This window comes from Bipolaris oryzae (assembly GCF_000523455.1).
Source record: "Bipolaris oryzae ATCC 44560 unplaced genomic scaffold scaffold_165, whole genome shotgun sequence".
NCBI lineage: Eukaryota > Fungi > Ascomycota > Dothideomycetes > Pleosporales > Pleosporaceae > Bipolaris > Bipolaris oryzae.
Genome location: NW_006911441.1, coordinates 1 through 21,734, shown reverse-complemented (window position 1 = coordinate 21,734; position 21,734 = coordinate 1). Strand labels below are relative to the sequence as shown.

The following is a 21,734-nucleotide window of genomic DNA, read 5'->3' as shown; positions in this document are numbered from 1 at the left end:
GAAACGAGATGCGTCCTGGGGATTCGATTCTGTAGTCTGACTCAGTACTTTGATGTGCTTGAAGGCTACTTTGCTAACTATGTGAGAGGTTGTTCATCAAAGAAGAAGACCTTATAAATAAATTCGTATTTTGATGTTTAATTATATTTGCAATGAAAGAATTGTGAATAGCCTTGCTGTGAAGCGAGAACTAAGACCCGAAAGGCTGTGGCTCTTGTACTTGCTGTCGGCATGCTCAAAAAGCTGTTGTTACAAACAAATCTAACAGACATCACGTTGCACGAACTTTTGCTTCAATTAGAAAATTCAACAATCGCGTATTTCGCGAATTCTCACATCGCTCATTGAATATTAGGTTAAGGTATCGACAAAAAAAGCTGTCTTTATCTACACGGCGGCCGCCCCAGAATACAGGCAGCTCAAATGAGCTTGAAACCACCAGGTACAAGTGTCTGGAACACGCCTTGTGGATCATACTTATCCGCTACCTTGTACATCTTCCTCAACTCCTTCTTTCCATAGCTTCCAAGGGGATCTTGGAAAGATGCAGCGAAGTTGAGATACTTGTATGGGTGGTAGACACCCTCCTTCTTGGTGATATCCTCGACTAGCTTCACGAGGTCGATGAGTCCCTCTTCGAAACCATCGGCAGCAGCAGCATCCTCAAAGGTGAAAATGATTTGCAGGAATACAAGGTCCTTCTCGGGGGTTTCCTCAGGCCCGAAACCGAGAACGTTTGGCGCAGTGCCATTTCGTGGAGGAGCGGGAAGAGCTTGGAAGGTAATCTCAGCAATGGGCTTCCCAGAAGCGTACTGCTCGGAAATCTCGGGGACAATCTTGCTCCACATGTCGTGGATGCTGTGCATGATAGTCGGTGAAATCTTGAATGAGGTGGTTGCCCAGATGGTTCGTTGAGGGTTTGCGGAAACTTGTCGCGAGGCATTCCTGGTGTGCTCACTGATGGGGGCCTCGACTCTGCCGTTCATGACCTGCGGCTGTACATCGATGATCGCCTTCAACGCGCCCGGCTTCTGTTCTGGCTTGGTGTACCACATGATACTGACTGGGTTGAAGGTACCGGCTGTGTGGTTGTATCGTACAGTGACCCAGCCGGCTGCATAGGGATCGTATTCACCACTCTTGAAGTCTGTGTACGCTGAGAGCAGAGCTTGAGTAGCATTGGGACCATATACAGTTCTGCCACCCCAGATTGGGCGTGCAGGGTAAGTCTTAAGATCGAAGCGAGTGACAATACCGAAGTTATTCTGACCACCCTTGAGAGCGGCATAGAGATCAGAGTTGGATGTGGAGTTTGCGTTGACGAGTTTGCCGTCGGCGAGTGCGACTTCAAAGTTTTCCACTGCATCACATGCCCATCCGTGTTCGGGACTCAGGAACGAAATACCACCTAAAGAGCAAAGTTAACTTTCGAACCAAGACCGTCAAGAAAAGGCAGTTTTACTTACCACCAGTCAGAAATCCAGCAGTTCCTACAACTCCAATACGTCCACCCATGACAGTACGGTTACGCTTCTCGGCGGTATCGTAAACATCTTGCCACAAAGCTCCAGCGCCGACTTGTACTACTTGATCACCTTTTGCAACCTCAACTTTCTTCAAACTCTGCATATCGATCGTAACACCATCATCGATGTTGTTGGATCCCGCGTTTGCATTGTGACCTCCACCCTTGATGGCAAACTTGGTGCAGTTCGTTTGGGCTAGGATCGAGACAGCCGTAGATACATCTTTCGATGTACTAGGACGGACGATACAAGAAGGATGTAAGCGAAGCTGGAGGAAAGGATATGACTGAATTGAGGCGTTGTATGTTTGGGCAGAGGGATAAAAGGTGTTGTTTGGAAGAACAGATGACAGCTCCTCGCATGCATTACACGAGGACGAATATGCAGCAGCTGTGCTGGCGAGCAAGCTAATCGAAGAGACTGCTAGGAAACGCATCTTGAACCTGAGAAGGATTGAAGTGAGCGAGATTGCTTGAACGTTCTTGCAACCCTCAGAGCACCTTTCTTCTTAAACATCTTGCACAGTCCGGACAACACTACAAAAAACATGTCCGAAGCAACAGAGCTTCCTGGTACCTTAGCGCATTAGTCGCCGGTTCCCGAATACGAGACTTAATATGTGGCGCTTGCATTTTCGGCCCTGGTTTGGTCAGCCGCAGCTGACATGGGCCTCTGTGATTGGTTGGCCTGAGCGCGGGCATCTAAATCTGGAAGTAAAAGCAGACAGTAAAGTTTACACGACATGCTTATACCGACCGTTTCGCATCGCAAACGCGGGGAGCCGGGGATAGTTCAATAAAGCGATGCGGAGATGGGCGTTGAAGGGTCCATGAAGTTGGGTATATTTAGCGAAGTCAGCGGTGAATGCGTAAGAAATCGGCACTGCCGCATCAGGCCCGACATCGTGAGGCGCAAGAAGAGAGACATGTTGGTACTACGCTAATTATCGGAGCCGATTGACGGGATCACCAAGAAAAAATGTGCTGAGGGCGCTGAGGGCAGATTATCGTCAGTTTCCGATTGTTTCTTGTTCACTAGTTTATGTGTATTTTCTTTTAACCCATCAAAACACCCCTGAATCTCTGTCATGCCAACTTAGTGAGATCCATTTCTGGAAAATGCTTCGATCATTTCTCCCGTGGCGTTAACTCTAGAGTAAGCAGTAGGGTCCATTGATCACGGGCGCATCGCGCTGGAGCCGCAGGTCGTTAACTACTTTCTACCAAACCGCATCGACGGTTGATGCTTTGTATGTAGTCTTCCGGGTTATAGTGATCTTATCAAAAGCCCATGTTATACTACAGTAAGCAGGAAATGCCGGAATTCCTTCCGACACTTCGGATGTGATTTCAACAGGCACTAATGTTGAGGGACGCTCGGAGTCATCGATCTTCGTTCACAGCCTTTCCCGAGTTGAAGTCTCGTCTAATTTCCCCTTCATTTCCGTGATCTTATTAATTCCTTTTAGGAAACTCCCATGGCAATCAACAAGTATGAGAATCTTCCAGGTTTTTTAGACATTCCATTAAAGACTCCGTGGCCACAACACCATCATCCTGTCGATATCTGGATAAGCACCTTGATCTAGTAAAGATATCACAACAAGGTCCAGTGTTGTAACGGGGTACCTGAGATCTGCAAACCCTGACTCCTTTTTCTCGCATAGAACGCTTGGGATCGGCAAAAACTTACTTTTTGACTTGGAGAATGCTTATCCAAAAAAAAAAGAAGTCTTGACGCTATAGTGGCAGGACATACCGATCAAGTATCTGTTGGTGCATGGAAGAGTTCCACAAAAGATCGGGCTAGTTCCCTGCAATTTAGCGTGTCGTCGCTGCGAGGTTGAGGGAATACCTATCAAGATATCAAAGAATGTCACTAGACTCTGGGAGCTAAAATATTTCGATGTATAGATTCTTCGTGTGGGACAGACCGGTGACTAGAGTGAAGTGCCGATCAAACATGGCAAAGCAACCTATGGACCGATAAAGCGAGCTTCCAATAATTTCCCCATAAATTGGACATTCCAATTCTGGAGACTAGGAATGTATGCCATTCATAACGAGAAAAGGCTCCCCCAAGTTTCGCTACGACTCTCGACCTGGCGTGAAGAGCGAAATCTGGCCGACAAAGAAGAGTATGATAGAGAATATTGCGACAGAGCTGTATGCGACGGCAACCTGAATGAGAGTATCAGTGGACAGTATAGTGAGAATCACTGAGCCAGCGTACCTTGGTATTGTCATCCCAGACGTACGGATGATCTAAATGCGTGGTTGCCGACCACACATGCAGGAACATGCCGACAATCATGCAAAGAGTGGCAGAAGTGAGAAACATGACGGGCATCTGCCAGGTAAAGATCTGCAGATGGCTAGGTGCCCTTCGACCGGTTTTCGAGGAATGCCTTCTCTCACCGTTGGTCTTCTGAAGAATTTTGCGGATTTTGGCAAGTCCATCACGGTGCGATGAGAGACGGTGTAGTCGAACAGTTTGATCGGCAGCTGTGAGAATACTAAAGAGCGAAAGAATGATACCGCAGTACCAGGACGTCCTCACTGGCCATGGTGACTGTTCACCATTTGGCAAGATGGAGGGCCAGCTTCCTGTAGACGTGAGGACTCCAGCCAGAAGAGCAGACTGTAACATGTCAGCTCAGCATTGATCTTCAAAATTCTTCTAGCCATAAATAAACTCTAATACATTCGCTGCTTCTAGCTCCTAAAGCACCATGGAACGGAACACGTGGCTTATCAATAATTCTTAATTTTCGTACGTACCACAACGCCTACAAAGCTCAGCTCGCTGAGTCTGTTGTCTCTCCACTTTGTGGTAAGATCATCCTTTTCATTCTCGTCCTCAGTATTCAGCAGAATCTCAATAGGATCATACGTAGTCGAATCCGGGGCGTAAATGCCGCCACCAAGAAATCTGAGCACCCGCAGTACCGACCATCTCCTTTTGTCGGAATCAACGTCATCTCCAATTCTTTGGTGTGAGGAACATCCAAGGAGTGGTGTCCGCGAGCCGGAAGAGCCTCTATCCTCGATATCCGCCGAATGCGTCATACTTAGCTTAAAGTGATGCCTCGGCTGAGTAGTGGGGTATTGGTGGGACTATCAATGACGACGTGTATACTCAATATCGGACCGACAGACATGCACACAAAGAACAAAGATATTCAGCAGATAATAAAACAGGTGGTAGTACTTCTTTTAAGTGTACATTATTTAGCAGTTTGTTACCGGTTTCTGAAGCGGGTAGTAGGTCTCGTGCCCTTTACAATGACGCAGTACCTACGGTATATAATTTTGACCAATCAACGTGCTGTCTGGGTTTGTCGACCTAATGGGCGAATGACATGGAGGCATGATCGCATATTTGCATTGCTGCCGTGACCAGATCCAAGGACGACCTGAAGTGCAAACAGGGCCAACAGAGGAGGAAGACATCGCTGATTGGTGTGTAGTCGGATGTATCGCCTACTGTGTGGCAATCGGTCCCGCACCCCACCCCCACTCCCACGCGTTGAGATGCGCTGTTTGTATGGTGCCTCCAAAAAAGGTCCACAAAAAGCAATCCCCTCTGGCGTTCATAAGCAGAGACGACACACGATCAGGTTGGGCAGACTACATCTTTACAACACCTCAGCTCAGATCAATTGCTAAGACAAATCAAAATGTCAGCCATTGCACAAAAGAAGGATTTTTACGTTGGAACAGACAAGCACCGATGGTGGAAGGAGGCCGTGATATACCAAATCTACCCTGCTTCGTTCCTTGACAGCAACGGCGATGGTTGGGGCGATGTAAAGGGCATCACATCGAAGCTGGACTACCTCAAGGACCTAGGCATCGATGTGATATGGCTATGTCCAATCTACAAAAGCCCGCAGGCCGACATGGGCTATGACATTTCAGACTACGAAGACATAGACCCCAGTTACGGCACTCTGGCTGATGTCGATAATCTGATCCAGGAAACCAAGAAACGCGGCATGAAGCTTGTTATGGATCTGGTTGTCAACCACACCTCCGAAGAGCATGCATGGTTTCTCGATTCTCGATCATCCAAGGAATCGAAGAAAAGAGACTGGTATATCTGGAAACCAGCAAAATACGACGCCGATGGCAACCGCCAACCGCCAAACAACTGGGCACAGATCTTGGGAGAAGCCAACTCGGCGTGGACATGGGATGAAAAGACACAGGAGTACTACCTGTCACTGTTCACACCAGAACAGCCTGATCTCAACTGGGAAAACCCCGATGTCCGTGAGGCCGTACACAATATTCTCCGCTTCTGGCTGGATCGTGGCGTCTCTGGTTTCCGCATGGATGTCATCAACCTTATCTCGAAGGTCCAAACCTTCCCTGATGCAGCCATCTCAGTCAAGGATGCCAAGTACCAACCAGGCGACAAGCACTTTGCCAACGGCCCTCGCCTACACGAATGGCTCAAAGAACTACGCCGTGAGGTTCTGTCAAAGTACGACACTCTGACCGTAGGCGAAATGCCCTTTGTCCGCGATGAAGACGAAGTCATCAAAGTCGTCGGCTCAGAAAGTGGCGGGCTTAACATGATTTTCAACTTCGACCTGGTCGACATCGACAACATCCCCGGCGACTTCAAGTACACACTGCACCCCTGGGACCCACGTGATCTCAAGAAAATTGTAAATAGACTACAGCGACTGATGCTAGAGCGTGACGGCTGGAACACACTATATTTGGAAAACCACGACCAGCCCCGCAGCATAAGTAGATACACCGACGACAGCGACGAGTGGCGCTCCTACGGCGCAAAGCTTCTCTGTCTCATGCAAACAACCCTCTCTGGAACCCTCTACGTCTACCAAGGCGAGGAAATCGGCATGCGCAACATACCCAAAGAATGGGGACCCGAGGAATACAAAGACATTGAAAGCATCAATTTCTTCAAGAAGTAAACTACATCTCCTTCCACTTCCCTATCCAACACTATTCCTAACGCAACACCAGATACCGCGACCTCTACCCCAACAACCCCGAAAAACAAGCCCTCGCCGCAGAAATCATGCAACGCAAAGCCCGCGACAGCGCCCGCACACCCATGCAATGGACTTCTGGCCCCCAAGCAGGCTTCACATCCGGCACCCCCTGGATGCATATCAACACCGACTATCCCGCCATCAACGTCGCCGAGCAACTCGCTAATCCCACTCCAGCCCCCGGTACCTTATCCGTCCACGCGTTCTGGAAGCGCGCCCTGGAGAATCGAAAGGAAAACAAGGACGTTTTTGTGTATGGCGATTTCGAAATGCTGGATATGGGGCATGAAAAGATTGTAGCGTTTAGACGGTGGGGCGAGGATAAGGGCTTCGTTACTGTGTTGAATTTTAGTGGGGATGAGGTCAAGTGGGGGGGATTGGGGGATATCAAGGTGAAGAAGTGGGTTGCGGGGAATTACGATGAGAGGGAGTTGGATACGAAAGCGAAGAGCGGGGTTTTGGAGTTGAGGGCTTGGGAGGGCCTGTTGGGATTGCTAGAGTGAAGATTGTATTGTAACTGCCCGAGTATACATGGAAGTCGATCAGTCTCATAGTGGAGACACTCGAGGGAATATAGTATACATCTTCCTCTTAGGTCGTGCATCTCAAACCTGGCATAGCTATCGAAACAAAAACCATATTCACTTCTTTCCCTCACCCCTCTCACTCCCCTTGCCCTTCCCCTCCACAGTCCCAGTAATCTTTCTTTCAAACACCTCAGGATGCAGCATTCTACCCGTCTTATCCCTAAACCGCCAACTAAGCCTACTCCATACCATGGAGCAATCTTGCTGCAGGATGCGGGCAATCAAGCGCAAGTCATCGGCTGAAAAGGTGTCATCGGGCTCGAGTTCGATTTCAGCAGGACGAGCCGCGCTGGGCTTGGACTTGCTGGAAGAGCTGCGGCGCGAACGGGCCTCGGATGGTGCTTTGGTGGAGCGAGGGACTGAGGCGGGTTTTGCTGGAGTTGGGGGCTGCTGGAGGTTAAGGACTGTGGTGCCCCAGGCATTGGCAGCGATTGTTTCTTGGTTGATAGTGTCCCCGCCTGGTGGAGAGACAGGGTTAGTTTCTTCGTTGGTAGTGACCCAAGTTACCGGACCCCATGGATCGTCAGGGTCACCGTCCTTGTTATCACCAGCCCCATCCATGTTGGTCCAGGTATCGTTGCCGTCTTTAGCATCACCAGTGTTGCCTATGTTTGTAGGATCATCCGTATCCCAAGTACCTGCGTTATTGGCTTTCTCAGCCTCGCTTTGCTTGTCGTCACTTGTCTCACCGAACGTTGCTCCAAGAGTGACATTGCAAGGATCATCGGGAACTTCGGCATCTTTCTTGCCTTCCTCTTTGTTACCGTCCTTTTTGCCGTCCTTGGTCCCCTGGTTCTGCTTCTGTTCATCACACTTGGTGTCCTTCTGGCTTGCATTCCCTTTACCAGTGTTGTTATTCGCATTTTCAGATTTCCAGTCCGCTGGCTTAACTATATTCCATCTTTCTGTGCATTGTTTCCTCGTCTTACCGAACTTATCCTGGATCGTCTTCCAGGATGCATTCTCTGTTTTCATCTGCAGTAGCTGCTCGTCCTCCTCCTTCGTCCATATATTCGCATCATCCGGCTTCTTTGCCTCGCCTTGTTCTGGAGCAGTATTGACTGGAGCCGGTGTTTCGTTCGAATCTCCACTCTTGGTTGTCTGCTCAGTCGCTTTCCTGTCGTTATTTTCATCTTTCTTTTCATCTTTCTTTTCAGCTTTCTTCTGATCATCCTCATCGCCTTCCTTCTCTTTCTTTTTGGTGTCATCAGCGGAAGTATCGGCTTGGGTTGCCCAAAGATCACCAGGATCTCCAGAAGCCCAGAGCACTTGAGTGCAGCTGTCTACCTTCTGGGATCCTTTATTGGAGCCACTGGCATTCCGATCGCTATTTCCCCAGGCATCGCTTTTGCTGCGAGATGCCTTATTTGAAGCTGACTTCGTGGTCTCACCAGTCGCCTCGAAACCACCCCAACCATTGTCTTTCCATGGATCCTCAGCATTACTAGCGGGAGGTTTGGAAGTACGTTTATTCGAATGCCCCTTCGTTGACTGGACACCGGATGGGACTTTGGCGAGACTTGCAGCAGTCAATTGCGGCTTGCCCATGCTCGTAAGCCTACCCTTACGCCCATCACTTGCTGTCCACTCTACCAAACCTCCGGGGGAAGCGACCTAGAGTAGTTGGAATTGGCAATAGATGTAATGCATTGTCAGGTGACTTACCAGTTCCGCTAGTTGGCTCGGCCTTCTGGGGCGCGGTGGCGGAGGTGGTTTTGGATCTTTGTAGGGTTTGTCACTGAACCCGAGAATGTAACCGAACGATACCCTCCGGGGGACGCTTGATGGGTCTGGCATTGTGCGTGTAGATAGGATACCAGTGTCGAAACCCACAGCGTATAGCTGAAATATCCGTGTCAAAACTCAGATGCCGCGAACAAAAGTGGCAGATTGTAAGCAAGTTCCGGTGGAGGTGAGAGAACAAGGTCTCCAAAAAAGCTCAAAAACAGGATCGATAGGACCGGTGAATGTGAGATAGGCCATGCAAACGAAATAGAGGTGACTCAGGAACAGAAGAGACAGCATGACGAGTAGGAAATGAGATCCTGCAGCGAAGCAGATATTACACACGAGGAGATGAAGACACATATCACACTTGCAGACATCATCTCCAATACACTGCTTGAATATAGCATTTTTTTCACAGAATTTGTCTTTGATAACATTGCAGTTGCCGCAGATCGCCAGCATAACCAAAGTAAAGGTGGTGCACGTGATGACCATGTATATTTGTAGTGGGAGAAAATAGTCTTCACAAGTTGGAAAGATGGCAAAGGGTCACATATTTCTCTAAGCAAAGGCCAAAAAGTATATCTGGTAATAAGTGAGACGTGGTTGGGATGAAGAAGACGTTTTGAGGAGGGTGAGATCAAGACGCCGCTGACTAAGGAGGGTGCTAGTGTTCTGGCCCTGGAATTGCGGGCAAGCTGGCATCTCCGTATACGTACTTGGCGTTTCCCCAAATCCAAACCTCGAGCACGACAAAGCAGCACGACGACATCCGTAAACATGCTGTTCCCTTCATTCGCCATTCTCGCGGCGGCGAGCAGTCTACTGTCCTTTGCGACAGCGCACAACATTCAAATGAAGGCCCATCAGCGCGAATGCTTCCACGAGCAACTGCACAAAGGCGACAAGATGACAGTCACGTTCCAAGTCGGCGACCGAGAATTTGGCGGCAGTGGAAATCTGGAAATTGATTTTTGGGTGCGTCAGCGAGACAGGAGGCTTTGGGCGACGTCAATGGTAGCAGCAGGACTAATTAAACTTGGCAGATTGAAACTCCCTCTCGTACTTATCAAGTCCACGAACGCGGCGTAGCCAACGGTGACCATTCTTTTGATGCGACCGAGGATGGAAAGTACACGTACTGCTTCAACAACGAACACTGGGGCGCCAACACCAAAGAGGTCTCGTTCAACGTGCACGGCATTGTCTACGTCCCCGAGTCAGAAGCCCCACAAGATCCTTTGGAGAAGGAGGGTAAGAACGTCTGAATTGAGGCAAGTAAGGGCATACGCTAATGGTATCAGTGCGCACCATGTCGGAGCTTGTAGCGCAGGTCAAAGACGAGGAGATGTACATGAGCACTCGTGAGCGAGTACACCGAAACACTGCTGAGAGCACCAATTCGCGCGTCAAGTGGTGGAGCATTTTCCAGCTCATCGTACTGGCAGCCCAGGGTTTCTTCCAGGTGTGGTGGTTGAAGCGATTCTTTGAGGTAAACAAGACCATGAGATGGACAACCGGCTTATTGGGTCGCCCTGCTAACGTGCCTTCCAGGTCAAGCGCGTTGTATAAGAGGTATGTCTTGGTAGCTTCGAAGTCGTATGGGGCAGGATGTATTACTTATCTTCAACTGTGTTGCCCTGCATTGTTCTTGTTTGTTTGGCGTTGGAGCGCATATTCAGGAGGTCTAGCGTGGCAAAAGATGGAGTACGGTAGAGAGTGTATTATGACTCACAAGGCAGGAGACTGGGTAAGGCTACATATGCGCATGCATATTCGTTTCAGTTTCTGTTGATTTTGCCCTGTCCCACAACGCTCTATGGATCTGGTTGTGTCTGGTTGTGTCTGCCTGAAGGGCTTGGCATCTGCCCGACACATCTCTTTGGCTGGCTGCACGAGAACAGGCTGGCCTTGCTGTGTGGGCATCAAGTCGAGTGGTCAGTGGTCGTGGTCGTGGCCGTGAGTATGCCGAAAGGTGATCAGATGGTAGGCCCACGCCCTGAATCGTGGCTATGCCCTCATTTCCACTTTCACATGCCTAATTGGTAATACAAGCCAAGTAGTATTACCCATCCCGAAAGTTGTCGCATGCTCACTTCACTGCCATTTACATGTCAGACCTCGTTCACGTCTAATTTCTACCAGTGTCGTAGCACTCTGGCAACTACGTCGTGGGCTCAACGTGACCCGTTAGCGGTATGCGACTCCGCACGCCTTCACACCTCGCCGACATATAGGGCAGGAGTGGAAAGCCCAATTCTCATGGTGTTTCCGCAGGTGCCTGGTGAAGTGACTGAAGAGGTGGCGCGCCTTCTATCACTTTGACTGTTAGCGCCTTCCCTGTCACTTTCACCACGACTTCCATCAGAGATAAATACCCAGCAAGCCCGCGCCTCCCTAACTCCTATTATGACATCGTCGACGCCACTTACTGTAGGTGCATTCTACAGGACCTTCACACTCCACTATTCCTGCCGCCTAGTACACGAATATGGCCAAGGATGACTTGACCGACGCGGCAGGTGCCATCATCGCAGTCCCACCATCTCCCGAACCGGATCACTACATGCATGAACAAGATTGCCAACATGACCCTTATGCTCACCTCCTGTTTCGATCAATGGGTTATGAAACCGGTCCTACTTTGCCTCTTCAGTATGGCGATGATGGCTTCAGTGAGTTGCACTCTTGGTATGCTCAGAATCAGCACAGAATTGCGTCGGAACAAGTCCAAATGCCTCAGGTACAACCAGTATACATACCCTATGGAGGCCTTTATGCAGTACCTGCCCATGGCAATGTCCAATTTCCTCCATCGCAACGCCCAGAGGCACGACCTCGACTGCACCCATGTGCCAATATCCTGTATTCTTCTCCCGGACAGCTGATATCTCAACTGTCACCATTTCAGGTATCCCCGCCGATTCAGGAGTGGCCGACACACAACTTGAGAATGGATGAGACCGCCCGAAAGAAACGAGAAGAGTTCTTACAAAATGAGGAAGCAAAACGAGCTGAACAGGCACAAAGGACAGAATCAGCATCGTCGACGCAGTGCAGTGTGCCTCCTGTGCCTCCTTCTTCTTATCATCAAAACTATGGATATGCTCAGAACCATGGGAAGCGCAAGTCCCGCGATGAAGATTTGCAGGCGCCGTCTAATCCTCCGCGACGTTTTCGCACCCTTGTTCCAGGCCCTGCACCTGAGAAGCCTCCTCCATCCCCCTATCCAGACGGGACTCAGCATATTATTCGGTCTCAGCCATCGGACCCTGGTCCTTCGTACATTTTTCGTCCCTCTAACTATGATCCCGTGCGCGCTGCTAATGAAGAGAATCAATCTTACAGCCCTTTTACAGGCCATGAATCTTCTGCTGGAAGTTTTGGTCCACCACCCCGCTACTTTATCCCTACCTCATCATCATCCCGTCACCATGCAACCTCCCATATACAGCAGCCCCTAGATAATCCACCGGTGCATAGCCCCTCACGGAGCGAAGGGACCCGACAGCTTATCACAGACAAGTATGAAGCCTATAAATGGCCAGTGTGGCACTACGAGCTTCGGTCGGGCACCAGGTTCGACTTCGCGCAATCGTACATTCTTGAGTGGCTCGAGAAAACGACTTCCTTTCCGCAGAAACCCAAATGGCACTGTCACGTAACCACTGGCTTCATCAAGGGAGGTAGTAGGTTCTCTATTCTCATACTCCACAATGCCGCGAACCCATTTCAATGGGGCCCGACCGCTGAAACCACAACGACCATCGGTGTATACGGCCGCTACGCGCATACACACGAGGAGATACACTGGACGACCATCACTCCATGGCTAGTAGCCCCCTTCACAGAAAATACAGACTTGATTCTGAAGGAAAAATGGGGCTTCGATATGCCCAAGGCCAGCGATCGCCGCTTCCACCGTGCCTACTGGCTTGCAGCCAACATGCAGCCACTAAAGGGGTTGCTCAATCACTGCATTTCACATGAGAAGCCGCACGATGCGCTTGAGGAAGGCGAGGATGATGAAAAGTTTGAGATCAAAAAGGAAGATTTGCAGTGCGAGTGGAGTAATGGGCAGATGCCAAAGGAGGATTGCGAAAAGGTGTGGCAGAAGGTACTTGCCGAGATTGAGGGCAAGGAGATGGATCAGCTGGGCTCAGATCATGTTACTGTTGGTGGTACGGAGCGCGAGTATGAAGTGGACTGAGAAGACGGTGTGGGAACTATGTGTCATGGATCGGCGTTTTATTCATTGTGAAAAAGGATCTTGTTTTTCCAAAGTGGGGCGGCGTCATAGGTATGAATGACGAGAGCTGGAAAAGCCTCTAGGACCTGAACGATGACTAGCTAGCAAGTAGCTACTCACGATTAATACCATGAATGATAGTCCAACTATACAACCTTTCCCCCATGCAGACTTTTAAAAAGCCCATCACAGGTTTCTTTCTCATCAACATCGTCTAACTAGATAAACATTATACCCGAAAACCCACCTCTTCTAATTCCCCTCCATCTAGTCAACCTCCTCTTCTCTTCTATCCTTGATCCCCAACCCTTCTACCCCTTCCCTCAAATTCTCAACACCAACTCTGCTAACCCCCCCTTTTCTCGCCTTCCCCTTGGCTTTTTTCTTCCGAACCCCTCCCGCACCCCCCGCATTCACATCCCCAACAGGTGGTGCATCCCTAACCCACCGACTAATCGCCTCGGCGCGCTCTGTAGAAATCGGGTATTCCCTCCCGTCATCCTGGGCCCAGCGTTTCGGCGGTGGTGGCGGTGGCGGTGGAGGCGAAGGCGAAGGTGAGGAGTGTGGGATGGGATATCCATCCGCGTCTATATCTCCATTTGCGTTTTCGTCGGTGGCCGTGGGGTCGGTATGGTTACTTGTATGTTTCTTCTTGAACTGTTGTTGCTGGCGTTTCGCTTCCAACTCGTCGTCCTCGCGGTTTCGGCGCTCGCGGGCGCGGACGGCGCGTTGGAAGGATTCTTCGTCTACGACGCGCTCATCAGCGAGGGCTTCGAGGATGGCTTCGTGCTTTTGGCGTTCGCGGCGTTGGGCGGGGGTTTCGGGGGGTGGGGTTGTGCTGGGTTTTGTGTAGAGGTCTGTTGTTGTGGTGCCGTTTTTGGGGCTGGTGCCGTTGTTTGGGTTGTAGTGGTGGGTTGGTAGGGGAGCGGGGCGACATAGGTTTTCCCATGAGGTTGAGAGTCCGATCCAGTTTCCTGCTCGTCGGAGCACTTCGATCCAGTCGGCGCGCGCGGGTGAGCGGGCAGCGAGGAAAATGGGGTAGCCGTCACAGACGCGTGCGAGACGTGCGGCGTTGTGGGCGTGCCGGAGGTGCTCTTTTGGTGGGGTTTGGATGAGTGCATGACAAAGGAGGAGAGAGTGTAGGGCATCGGTGATGAGGGGGTGGTAGGTTATGCTTTCGTGGCTATCAGCAAAGGCAGTTGCTGCAGCTGCAGCAGCAGATTCAGCTGCTGATGGACATCTAGGTGCTGGATATGGCGGTAACGAAGCTGGCGGTGCAGCGTCAAAGAGTTGGGATACTTTGAAGATTTCTGGTGGAGGCAGTTTCGACCATGATGCGCGGTCGGAACTTGACTTTGTCGAACCGCCACGATGGGGGACGAGCGCTTCGGACATGGGCGATGCGGTACCTTTTGTTTCTTCTATTAGTCTGTTCATGTTTGGTTTGATTTTGCTGTTTCCATATCCATCGTTGCTACCGTTTGTTGAATTATCTAATCTCCGCAAGAACTCTTCAGCCACTTCTGCGGAGACACCAGGTGTGTAGTCGAAATGAGATAAAAAGGCGAGATAATCACGAAGAGCGCGTTTAGCGTTCTGTCGGACTTGTTTGCGTGCTTCGAGGCGGAGATGGTTCGCATGCGCTTCTTCTGGTGTCATGGGATCTGGGTCTTTGCCCTCTGCAATCATGGCATCTCGCCGCGCCTTTGCTTCCTCAGCTTCCTGGAGACCATCCAGTGCTGCATGAACATGGCTGCATGCTATGGTGAAGTAGACGCCGGCGCGGTGAAAAAGTAATTGGGTCTCGAGTGAATTGGGTTGGTCTTCGTCGGGGATCTTGATTTCTTGTCTCCAATCTCTTCCATACTGCTCTTGCAGTGTCTTTGCCAACACTAACTGGTCCTTCCCCGCTCTATGTTGTGCCATCATGTACCGCGCTGTGCTCAGGGCTTCGCTCAGATCTTTTGCAGAGTTTACATAGTCGTCCTTGAATATCCTGGTCAACGCGCGCGTGCGCAGTGGACTACCGTCGTTGGGCCGCTCGGCGATGATATCGTTCAACGTGTCGAGGGGCGTGCACTGTGCCATCATTCGACTGGGAATCTTCTCGTGGAAGAAATGGACATACTTGGCATCCACGTTGGTCGGCTCGCGCTGCAGCACCAAATGCGCCACGTCCTCGAGCGTGCTTGCGCTCTGCATGGTCGCAACACTGGCCGCGATCTCATCGAGATGATATGCCTGACTGAGTTTGCTCGTTGCCAGTTCTCTCATACGATGTTTCCGCTCTCTGCTCAGTTTCGAAGTGCCCCCTGCCCCGTAGCCTATGCCCAGCGCGGCCGCACCGCCCAGCATGCTATTGCCGCCATTGAGGCTGTTGCTGAGGGCAGCCGAGGTCAAGCCAGACGTGGCGCGCACAGCGAGATTAGTCGCCTCGTCAACCGCCTTACGGATCTTGACGAGGTCGTAGAAGACGGCAGGATCAATGGGGTGTGGGCGAGGGGAGAGATAGTTGCTATGTGCGAGTGACTCGAGGACTTCTGGAGGGAGTTGCAGCCAGGGGCCATGGAACGAAGAAATGTAGCGCCAATGCCTATAGAAGATCTATTAGGGCATGCTCTGCTCGGCAAGGACAGCAAGACGGCAGATACCCGCCCCAGACTCACTTGTTGCGACAGATGATGAGCGCAGAGGTTGAGGCTTCGCTGCCCGCCTTCTTCGCCGTCCCTGCGCTTCCACCAGCAGCAGCAGTAGCAGCAGTAGCAGCAGCCGGAGCAGCCGGGGGCGGCGGTGTCGACGAAGCGCTCCCGTTGGTTGCCGCATCCGACTGTGCACTTTTCTTCTTGCGCGCCATGTCTCCAAATGCTTGGTGAACGGGCAATTAATTCGGCCAGTCGGCCGTCCCTGGATCGTGGCCGTCGCAGACGTTGCTATCGATAACAAATTTCGTCTTGGCACCAACGCTGTCGCGGAGCTTGCACACTTGTCTCCGACACGCTTCACTCGGCCTCGACCTCCTCGCCTTCCTCCCTGCACTGTCGCCATCCCCCATCTTGTCGCGCCCGTCTTTCCGCCTCGCTGAGTGTCATGGCAATTCCATCTGTACAGGTTTGTTTAGATCGTTTAGATCACCGCCACCCTGGGCAGCAACTCTGTGGAAACTAGCCATACCCAGCACAGCAGTAGCACACCATGGCTACAGGGACGCCTCCTGCAAAGCGCGACTTGCAGCCCCGGCCTGCTGCTTCTCTGTGACAACATCAATACCGTTTCCATATGCAACCACGCATGTCCACACACACACACACACACACACACACACACGCCCGTACCTTGGTCCCACCGATCGAAAATCTAGACAGTCACGACATCGCCGCGCACCCTTCTGAGCGCCAAACAACCCCTCTTCGTTACACATATGGCACGCCTTGCCCAATCATCCTTCAGCTACACAAGCCATGGTTTCGACGTCCGGTTAACGTTATCAACAGAGTGGGATGTCTGCTTGTCTTCGCCCGGATTTCCGATCTATCGCCGCCATTGGAGGGACTAACTCGTAGAATGTCATATTTCCGTAATATCTGCGAGCATTGAGGCATGACGATCGGTACTCGACGTACAAGTTGGTGTGGTTTTCACCAATACACTTGCGCCGGGAATCCTACCTGACTGCATCAACGCTAACCATGCGTTCTACGTTTCTACCCACCGGACAAGCATCGCTCGCGATACAACGATCATCGTACCCGCTGCCGGTTTTCCGTCTTGTTTCTTGTCGCGTACCATAGCTCCTTGACCAAGCTGGGAGAGACGGAAAATGCACCCTCTACTTTCACAGCAGACCCCAGGAATGACAACGTAGGATATGCAACATTACCAGTTCATGATGCCATACTCGAAAGGTCTCGACCAGGTCACTAGATGTACTGTTATCATCATGTCCCACTCTCTACACCACTACAAAACTTGTTAGAGTGCCCCATCTGGACCACTACCTTCCTGAACGGCTAAGCGAAAGACGTTTCGTAGGTCTTGCTTATTGGCCAGCAACGTCCAAGTCACATTGCATACATGCATGCATGGTCCTCGGTAACTAATCCCGCACCACCTGCCCGTAGCCGTGGATGTTTGTCTGGCATCCCCCGACATAGCAGTACTTTGCAGTATACTGACGAAAATGGTGGTTACATTTCCAAGTCATTCAACGACAAAATTGGGCTGTCATGATTCGTGTTGGTTTCACAATGTAGGATGGACATGCTGGTGTTGGACTTATTGAGTGCCTACAGTAGCGTGCAGCGATGACGACGGAAATTCAGGACTCCTTGGCTGGGCCTCGCAGTACAACCCCTCTTCATTGGCCCCTCCACTCAGGCCACGGGTGTGGCAATTGCTCTGTAATCCGCGCTATAGACCAGCATACTGTGGCATCGGTCACGCGGGGTTGCCCAGAACACGAGAATGCGCGTGTTTGTATTTGGGGGAAATATTGCGTGTTTCCATGTCAGTTGCAGCGGAGGGGTTGGAGTTGATTGGTTTCCTGTTATCAGGTACACCGGAATGTGGGCATGCGTCGCAGCTTCGGCGGCTTGTCAGGTCGCAAGTAGCGCCGACATTATTGTCAGCAAAGGCTGCTCCCACGTTGTTGAATCATGTGCCATGGCTGCTTGCTTTAGACTGCGATCCCCCGCTGCAAGCCCACGGCATACGGGAGATAATCGACAAGGATGCTTGGCCCCCCATTCGTGGAGCTTGACCGAAAGCTTAATCCAATGCGCTAGTTCTGGCCTTCAACAAGGCATGGCCCGGGTGGCTGACGGACGCTAATTCAACGCTGGCGTATGCTGCGGGGTAGACGAACCCCCCCTCCTCACACTCCTCGGCCATGAGAAGTCTAACTCTAGGACACTGAGAGAAAAAACAATTTGTCTACTGCAGGATTCGGCCCTCTTCGCGGACAGTAAAGTAACGGTGTAACGGCACCTCAGTACGGCCTTGCGGCAAAACGTGGCATGTAACTCAAGCTTAGGTCGGCACTGCTTAGAAGCATATGCAGCCACGCAAGCAGCAGGCATCATCTATGCTACCGCCGGTGCCCTAGTCACACTAAGCAGCGTGATCGTTTTGCGTTGTTTCGTGGTGGCCTCGCAGAGACAGCCTAGAATGGACGCTTTGCAGATGTCTCCACTCACTGCGGCATCCGCACCGATTCCTCAAGACGGCAGGTCTACTGTTCAACAGGGTATTAAATACGCCCTTTGTAGTTCCTTTCCTTCTTTGGACAATGAAGAATCGATCCACGGGCCTCGGAATAGAGTGATTGGTAGTGCTTCGACGTAGTAACCTGCCGATGCGTTGCCGGCATGTTCACATGCGAGTAAGCTTCGGAATGGGTGTACTGGCTTGAGCTTCTGTAGGTGCGTATTGAAGGCCAACACCCATTGCCCAGGTTCGCTTGCATGAGGCTCCCACCCGCCTGATAAACCACCTTGCCGGGATTCAAGGCTGTATATCTATACTTCCAAATGTGCAATACACCTGCTCTCTAGATTGTCTTGCTTTCTCTAGTCGATACCTTCCCTCAGTGGCCGGCTATCTTTCTCCCCGTAGATCATTCACCATGGAGTACCTGAGGAAGAAAGCCCGGCAAAGCCATGAAGCGATAGTTACAGACACCACCCTCCAACGCACTGTACGCTATGGCGAAAAGGCTCTCCGTGCTGCTCCTTCGGTCGCTGGGCAATACCTCCTCCAGAAGGCCCCAATCATTCAGTGGCTCCCCAAGTACAATCCGAGGTGGTTTCTCAACGACACTCTAGCTGGAATCACAGTGGGCGTGCTGCTCATCCCTCAGTCACTTGCGTACGCAAAGATTGCCACAATTCCAGGGCAGTATGGCCTTATGTCGAGTTGGCTACCCAACTTCCTCTACCTTATCATGGGCACCTCAAAAGGTATTATCCTCGCTTCTGTGAAGTGTGTCGACTAATGGCAATCCTAGATCTCTCAACCGGTCCTACATCACTCATGGGTCTGTTGACTGCCGAGATTATCGAAGACGTTTCGAAAGATGGATACAGTCCCCAGGCCATTGCATCGGCCGTCGCCATGTCTGTTGGTATATACTCCATGGCGCTCGGCTTGCTGAAATTGGGATTCCTGCTGGAATTTATATCTGTACCAGTCTTGAGCGGCTTCATCTCAGCAGCAGCCATTGTCATTATGCTTGGTCAAATTCCATCCCTATTCGGAATCACAGTTCGCTCCGGGACAGCCAACATTATACACGACCTCTTCGCTAAAATACCCCAATATGATGGCCCCACCTGTGGAGTTGGTCTGGGTGGGATATTGCTGCTCTATCTCATGCAGAAGATGGGCCAACGCTGGGGAAAGAAGAACAAGGCCATCTGGCTACTAGCACTTGGACGCAGTGCTGTGGTCCTTGTTCTTTTCACGGGTATCTCATACGCTGTCAACAAGGGGAAGGACGATCCAGTTTGGGCGCTTAGCAAGGTCAAGTCTGATGGCATCGCAACGCCCCGCATGCCCGACACAACGCTCTTCAGCAAAGTATTTGCTCGTTCCATTGCCCCCTTTATAGCTGCGGCGCTTGAACATCTGGCCATCGCTAAGGCATTTGGTCGAAAGAACGGATATGTGACCGATGCTGCCCAAGAACTCGTCTATCTTGGCTTCGCCAACTTCTTCAATTCGTTCTTTTCATCCATGTCTGTTGGAGGCGCCATGTCGCGGACTGCAGTCAACTCTGAGTCTGGGGTCAAGTCACCTGCCTACGGTCTAGTTGCTGGTGGCGTAGTCATCCTGAGCATCTTCAAGCTTTCGCCAGCACTATATTGGATCCCCAAAGCCACACTAGCAGCCATCATTGTCACAGCAGTATGGCACATTGTAGTCCCCGTCCAAGTTTTCTACAGCTACTGGCGCACCTCTGTAATCGACTTCATCACCTCCATGCTCGCCTTCTGGCTCACCCTCTTCGTCTCATCCGAAGTCGGCATCGGTACGGCGGTCGGCTTCAACATTGTCTATCACCTCCTCTTCATGGCCTTCCACCGCGTCCGCCGTGTCACATCCATCACTGTAGAATCAAACGCGCGTATACCAGGTACACATGCCGTCCCCATGGACACCCAGGTCTTCCGCATCCACCAATCGATGCTCTTCTACAACGCATACCACATCAAGAACCAGTGCCTCGACAACGTCCAAACATACAACTCGGGCGATGTCGCAACACTAGAGGCTGCGCACGCAAACCGCAACTGGAGTGTCGCTGGCAAAGACCGCGCTGCGCGTCTCCGTTCTAAAGCAGACATTATCGACGAACCTGTTCAAATCCGCAACGTCGTCATCGATATGCGTGCCATGCACAACATTGACACCACTGGTCTGACTGCGCTCAAAGACCTCAAAGCCGATATTGAGGCCTTTGGCGGTAAGAACACACAATTTAGACTTGTCGGACTGAACGAGCGGGTGCGCGAGCGCTTTGCACGGTTTGAATGGAATTTACGCGATGCACCGGCTATTGATGGTGATGATGCGGAGAGGAAGGGTACCCGTGTGTACGAGTCACTTGAGGACGCTGTGTTTAGGCGGTCGAGGACTTTTTCGACAGATGAGATTACAGTTGAGCCGGTTGAGGTGCACATTGTAGGGGACGAGAAGGAGAAGGTGTAGGATGATGTTTTTTTTTCTTTTATGACCCTTTTTCTTTCGATATTGTAGTAGCTATGGTACACAAATTCCGAATTTTTTTTTTCCACATTTTTTTTTTCGTTCTTCATCGTGAACGATTTGAGAGAAGTTTTTTTTCGATTATGACCATGTAGTTATCGTGATTTGAAAGCACACATGTACGTGCGGGGTACTGAATCTTGGTGAAATAAATGCTGGGGTAAAAAGTGTCCACGATAAAACACGGAAATATCAGTGGAATGCACTTCACAGCGGCAACACAAGCAACAAGTAGTATTAATATGATGCATCAATCTACACTTTTACATTCAGGGTTTCGGCATACAAACCAGTTATTTGCATACGTTGCAGTTCGGGGAGCTAGATGTGTATGGCATCATTATTTTGACCAGTGCTGTGTTTTATTCCAGTATCCTGTTCCACCAACAGCTAGTAACACAGAGTACTCTTGTATATTATCTTGTCACTACAACCGTATTTCTTTGGTACTTGATTTCAGCAGGTTGCGGTGTGACCTGCCATTCTTTTCGGACAAACATAATTCAATACACTATATACTAAACAGATACGACAAATTTAAGTCGAATTCTCTTATTGAAAGTAACTCCTGAATTTTAAAGACTATTTTAATGTGTTGGCACGATAAAGGTGTCACGGGGGTGAATCAACTTGCAGCTGCAATACTATGGTGAGGAAGCGGATTGATTGTCTTGTAGCTTCTATCGTGTCGAGTATCTACAGCTCCTACGCGCACGGGCCAATAGGCGGTGACAACGCCTCTGCCAGTGCCCGTGTCGACCAATCAGTGTCGCGGATCAGTAGGACTCAAAGTCGAGTCCTAATTGATTCCAACACTGACTATCTTTCTTTTTGTTGACTGCTGTTGATAATAG

At 50.7% G+C, this 21,734-nt stretch overlaps 9 protein-coding genes across 9 annotated transcripts; 5 read left to right on the top strand and 4 right to left on the bottom strand.

The window, feature by feature from the left end:
- Positions 1–419: 419 nt before the first annotated feature.
- On the bottom strand, positions 420–1,962 carry COCMIDRAFT_8480 (uncharacterized protein; the record flags this gene model as incomplete). Its single annotated transcript, XM_007693425.1, has 2 exons — positions 420–1,408; positions 1,467–1,962. 2 exons carry the CDS (start codon positions 1,960–1,962, stop codon positions 420–422), a joined length of 1,485 nt encoding a protein of 494 aa, XP_007691615.1.
- Positions 1,963–3,613: 1,651 nt separating this feature from the next.
- On the bottom strand, positions 3,614–4,594 carry COCMIDRAFT_8479 (uncharacterized protein; the record flags this gene model as incomplete). The annotated part of the gene is made up of 3 exons (XM_007693424.1): positions 3,614–3,706; positions 3,759–4,166; positions 4,307–4,594. The coding sequence occupies 3 exons, from the start codon at positions 4,592–4,594 to the stop codon at positions 3,614–3,616; spliced, it is 789 nt and encodes a 262-aa protein (XP_007691614.1).
- A 405-nt stretch (positions 4,595–4,999) lies between these two features.
- On the top strand, positions 5,000–5,194 carry COCMIDRAFT_105054 (uncharacterized protein; the record flags this gene model as incomplete). The annotated part of the gene is made up of 1 exon (XM_007693439.1): positions 5,000–5,194. One exon carries the CDS (start codon positions 5,000–5,002, stop codon positions 5,192–5,194), a length of 195 nt encoding a protein of 64 aa, XP_007691629.1.
- Positions 5,195–5,205: 11 nt separating this feature from the next.
- COCMIDRAFT_29429 (glycoside hydrolase family 13 protein) lies at positions 5,206–7,058 on the top strand (the record flags this gene model as incomplete). The annotated part of the gene is made up of 2 exons (XM_007693430.1): positions 5,206–6,470; positions 6,527–7,058. 2 exons carry the CDS (start codon positions 5,206–5,208, stop codon positions 7,056–7,058), a joined length of 1,797 nt encoding a protein of 598 aa, XP_007691620.1.
- A 165-nt stretch (positions 7,059–7,223) lies between these two features.
- On the bottom strand, positions 7,224–8,939 carry COCMIDRAFT_57232 (uncharacterized protein; the record flags this gene model as incomplete). Its single annotated transcript, XM_007693438.1, has 3 exons — positions 7,224–8,275; positions 8,387–8,756; positions 8,808–8,939. Coding segments are annotated over 3 exons (1,554 nt in total), but the record flags the coding sequence as incomplete, so codon positions are not given.
- Positions 8,940–9,650: 711 nt separating this feature from the next.
- On the top strand, positions 9,651–10,442 carry COCMIDRAFT_40015 (uncharacterized protein; the record flags this gene model as incomplete). Its single annotated transcript, XM_007693433.1, has 4 exons — positions 9,651–9,848; positions 9,917–10,124; positions 10,175–10,362; positions 10,425–10,442. The coding sequence occupies 4 exons, from the start codon at positions 9,651–9,653 to the stop codon at positions 10,440–10,442; spliced, it is 612 nt and encodes a 203-aa protein (XP_007691623.1).
- Positions 10,443–11,361: 919 nt separating this feature from the next.
- On the top strand, positions 11,362–13,080 carry COCMIDRAFT_40014 (uncharacterized protein; the record flags this gene model as incomplete). The annotated part of the gene is made up of 1 exon (XM_007693432.1): positions 11,362–13,080. One exon carries the CDS (start codon positions 11,362–11,364, stop codon positions 13,078–13,080), a length of 1,719 nt encoding a protein of 572 aa, XP_007691622.1.
- A 306-nt stretch (positions 13,081–13,386) lies between these two features.
- Positions 13,387–15,973, bottom strand: COCMIDRAFT_105073 (uncharacterized protein; the record flags this gene model as incomplete). The annotated part of the gene is made up of 2 exons (XM_007693437.1): positions 13,387–15,712; positions 15,786–15,973. The coding sequence occupies 2 exons, from the start codon at positions 15,971–15,973 to the stop codon at positions 13,387–13,389; spliced, it is 2,514 nt and encodes an 837-aa protein (XP_007691627.1).
- Positions 15,974–18,739: 2,766 nt separating this feature from the next.
- On the top strand, positions 18,740–20,823 carry COCMIDRAFT_8473 (uncharacterized protein; the record flags this gene model as incomplete). Its single annotated transcript, XM_007693423.1, has 2 exons — positions 18,740–19,073; positions 19,121–20,823. The coding sequence occupies 2 exons, from the start codon at positions 18,740–18,742 to the stop codon at positions 20,821–20,823; spliced, it is 2,037 nt and encodes a 678-aa protein (XP_007691613.1).
- Positions 20,824–21,734: the final 911 nt, after the last annotated feature.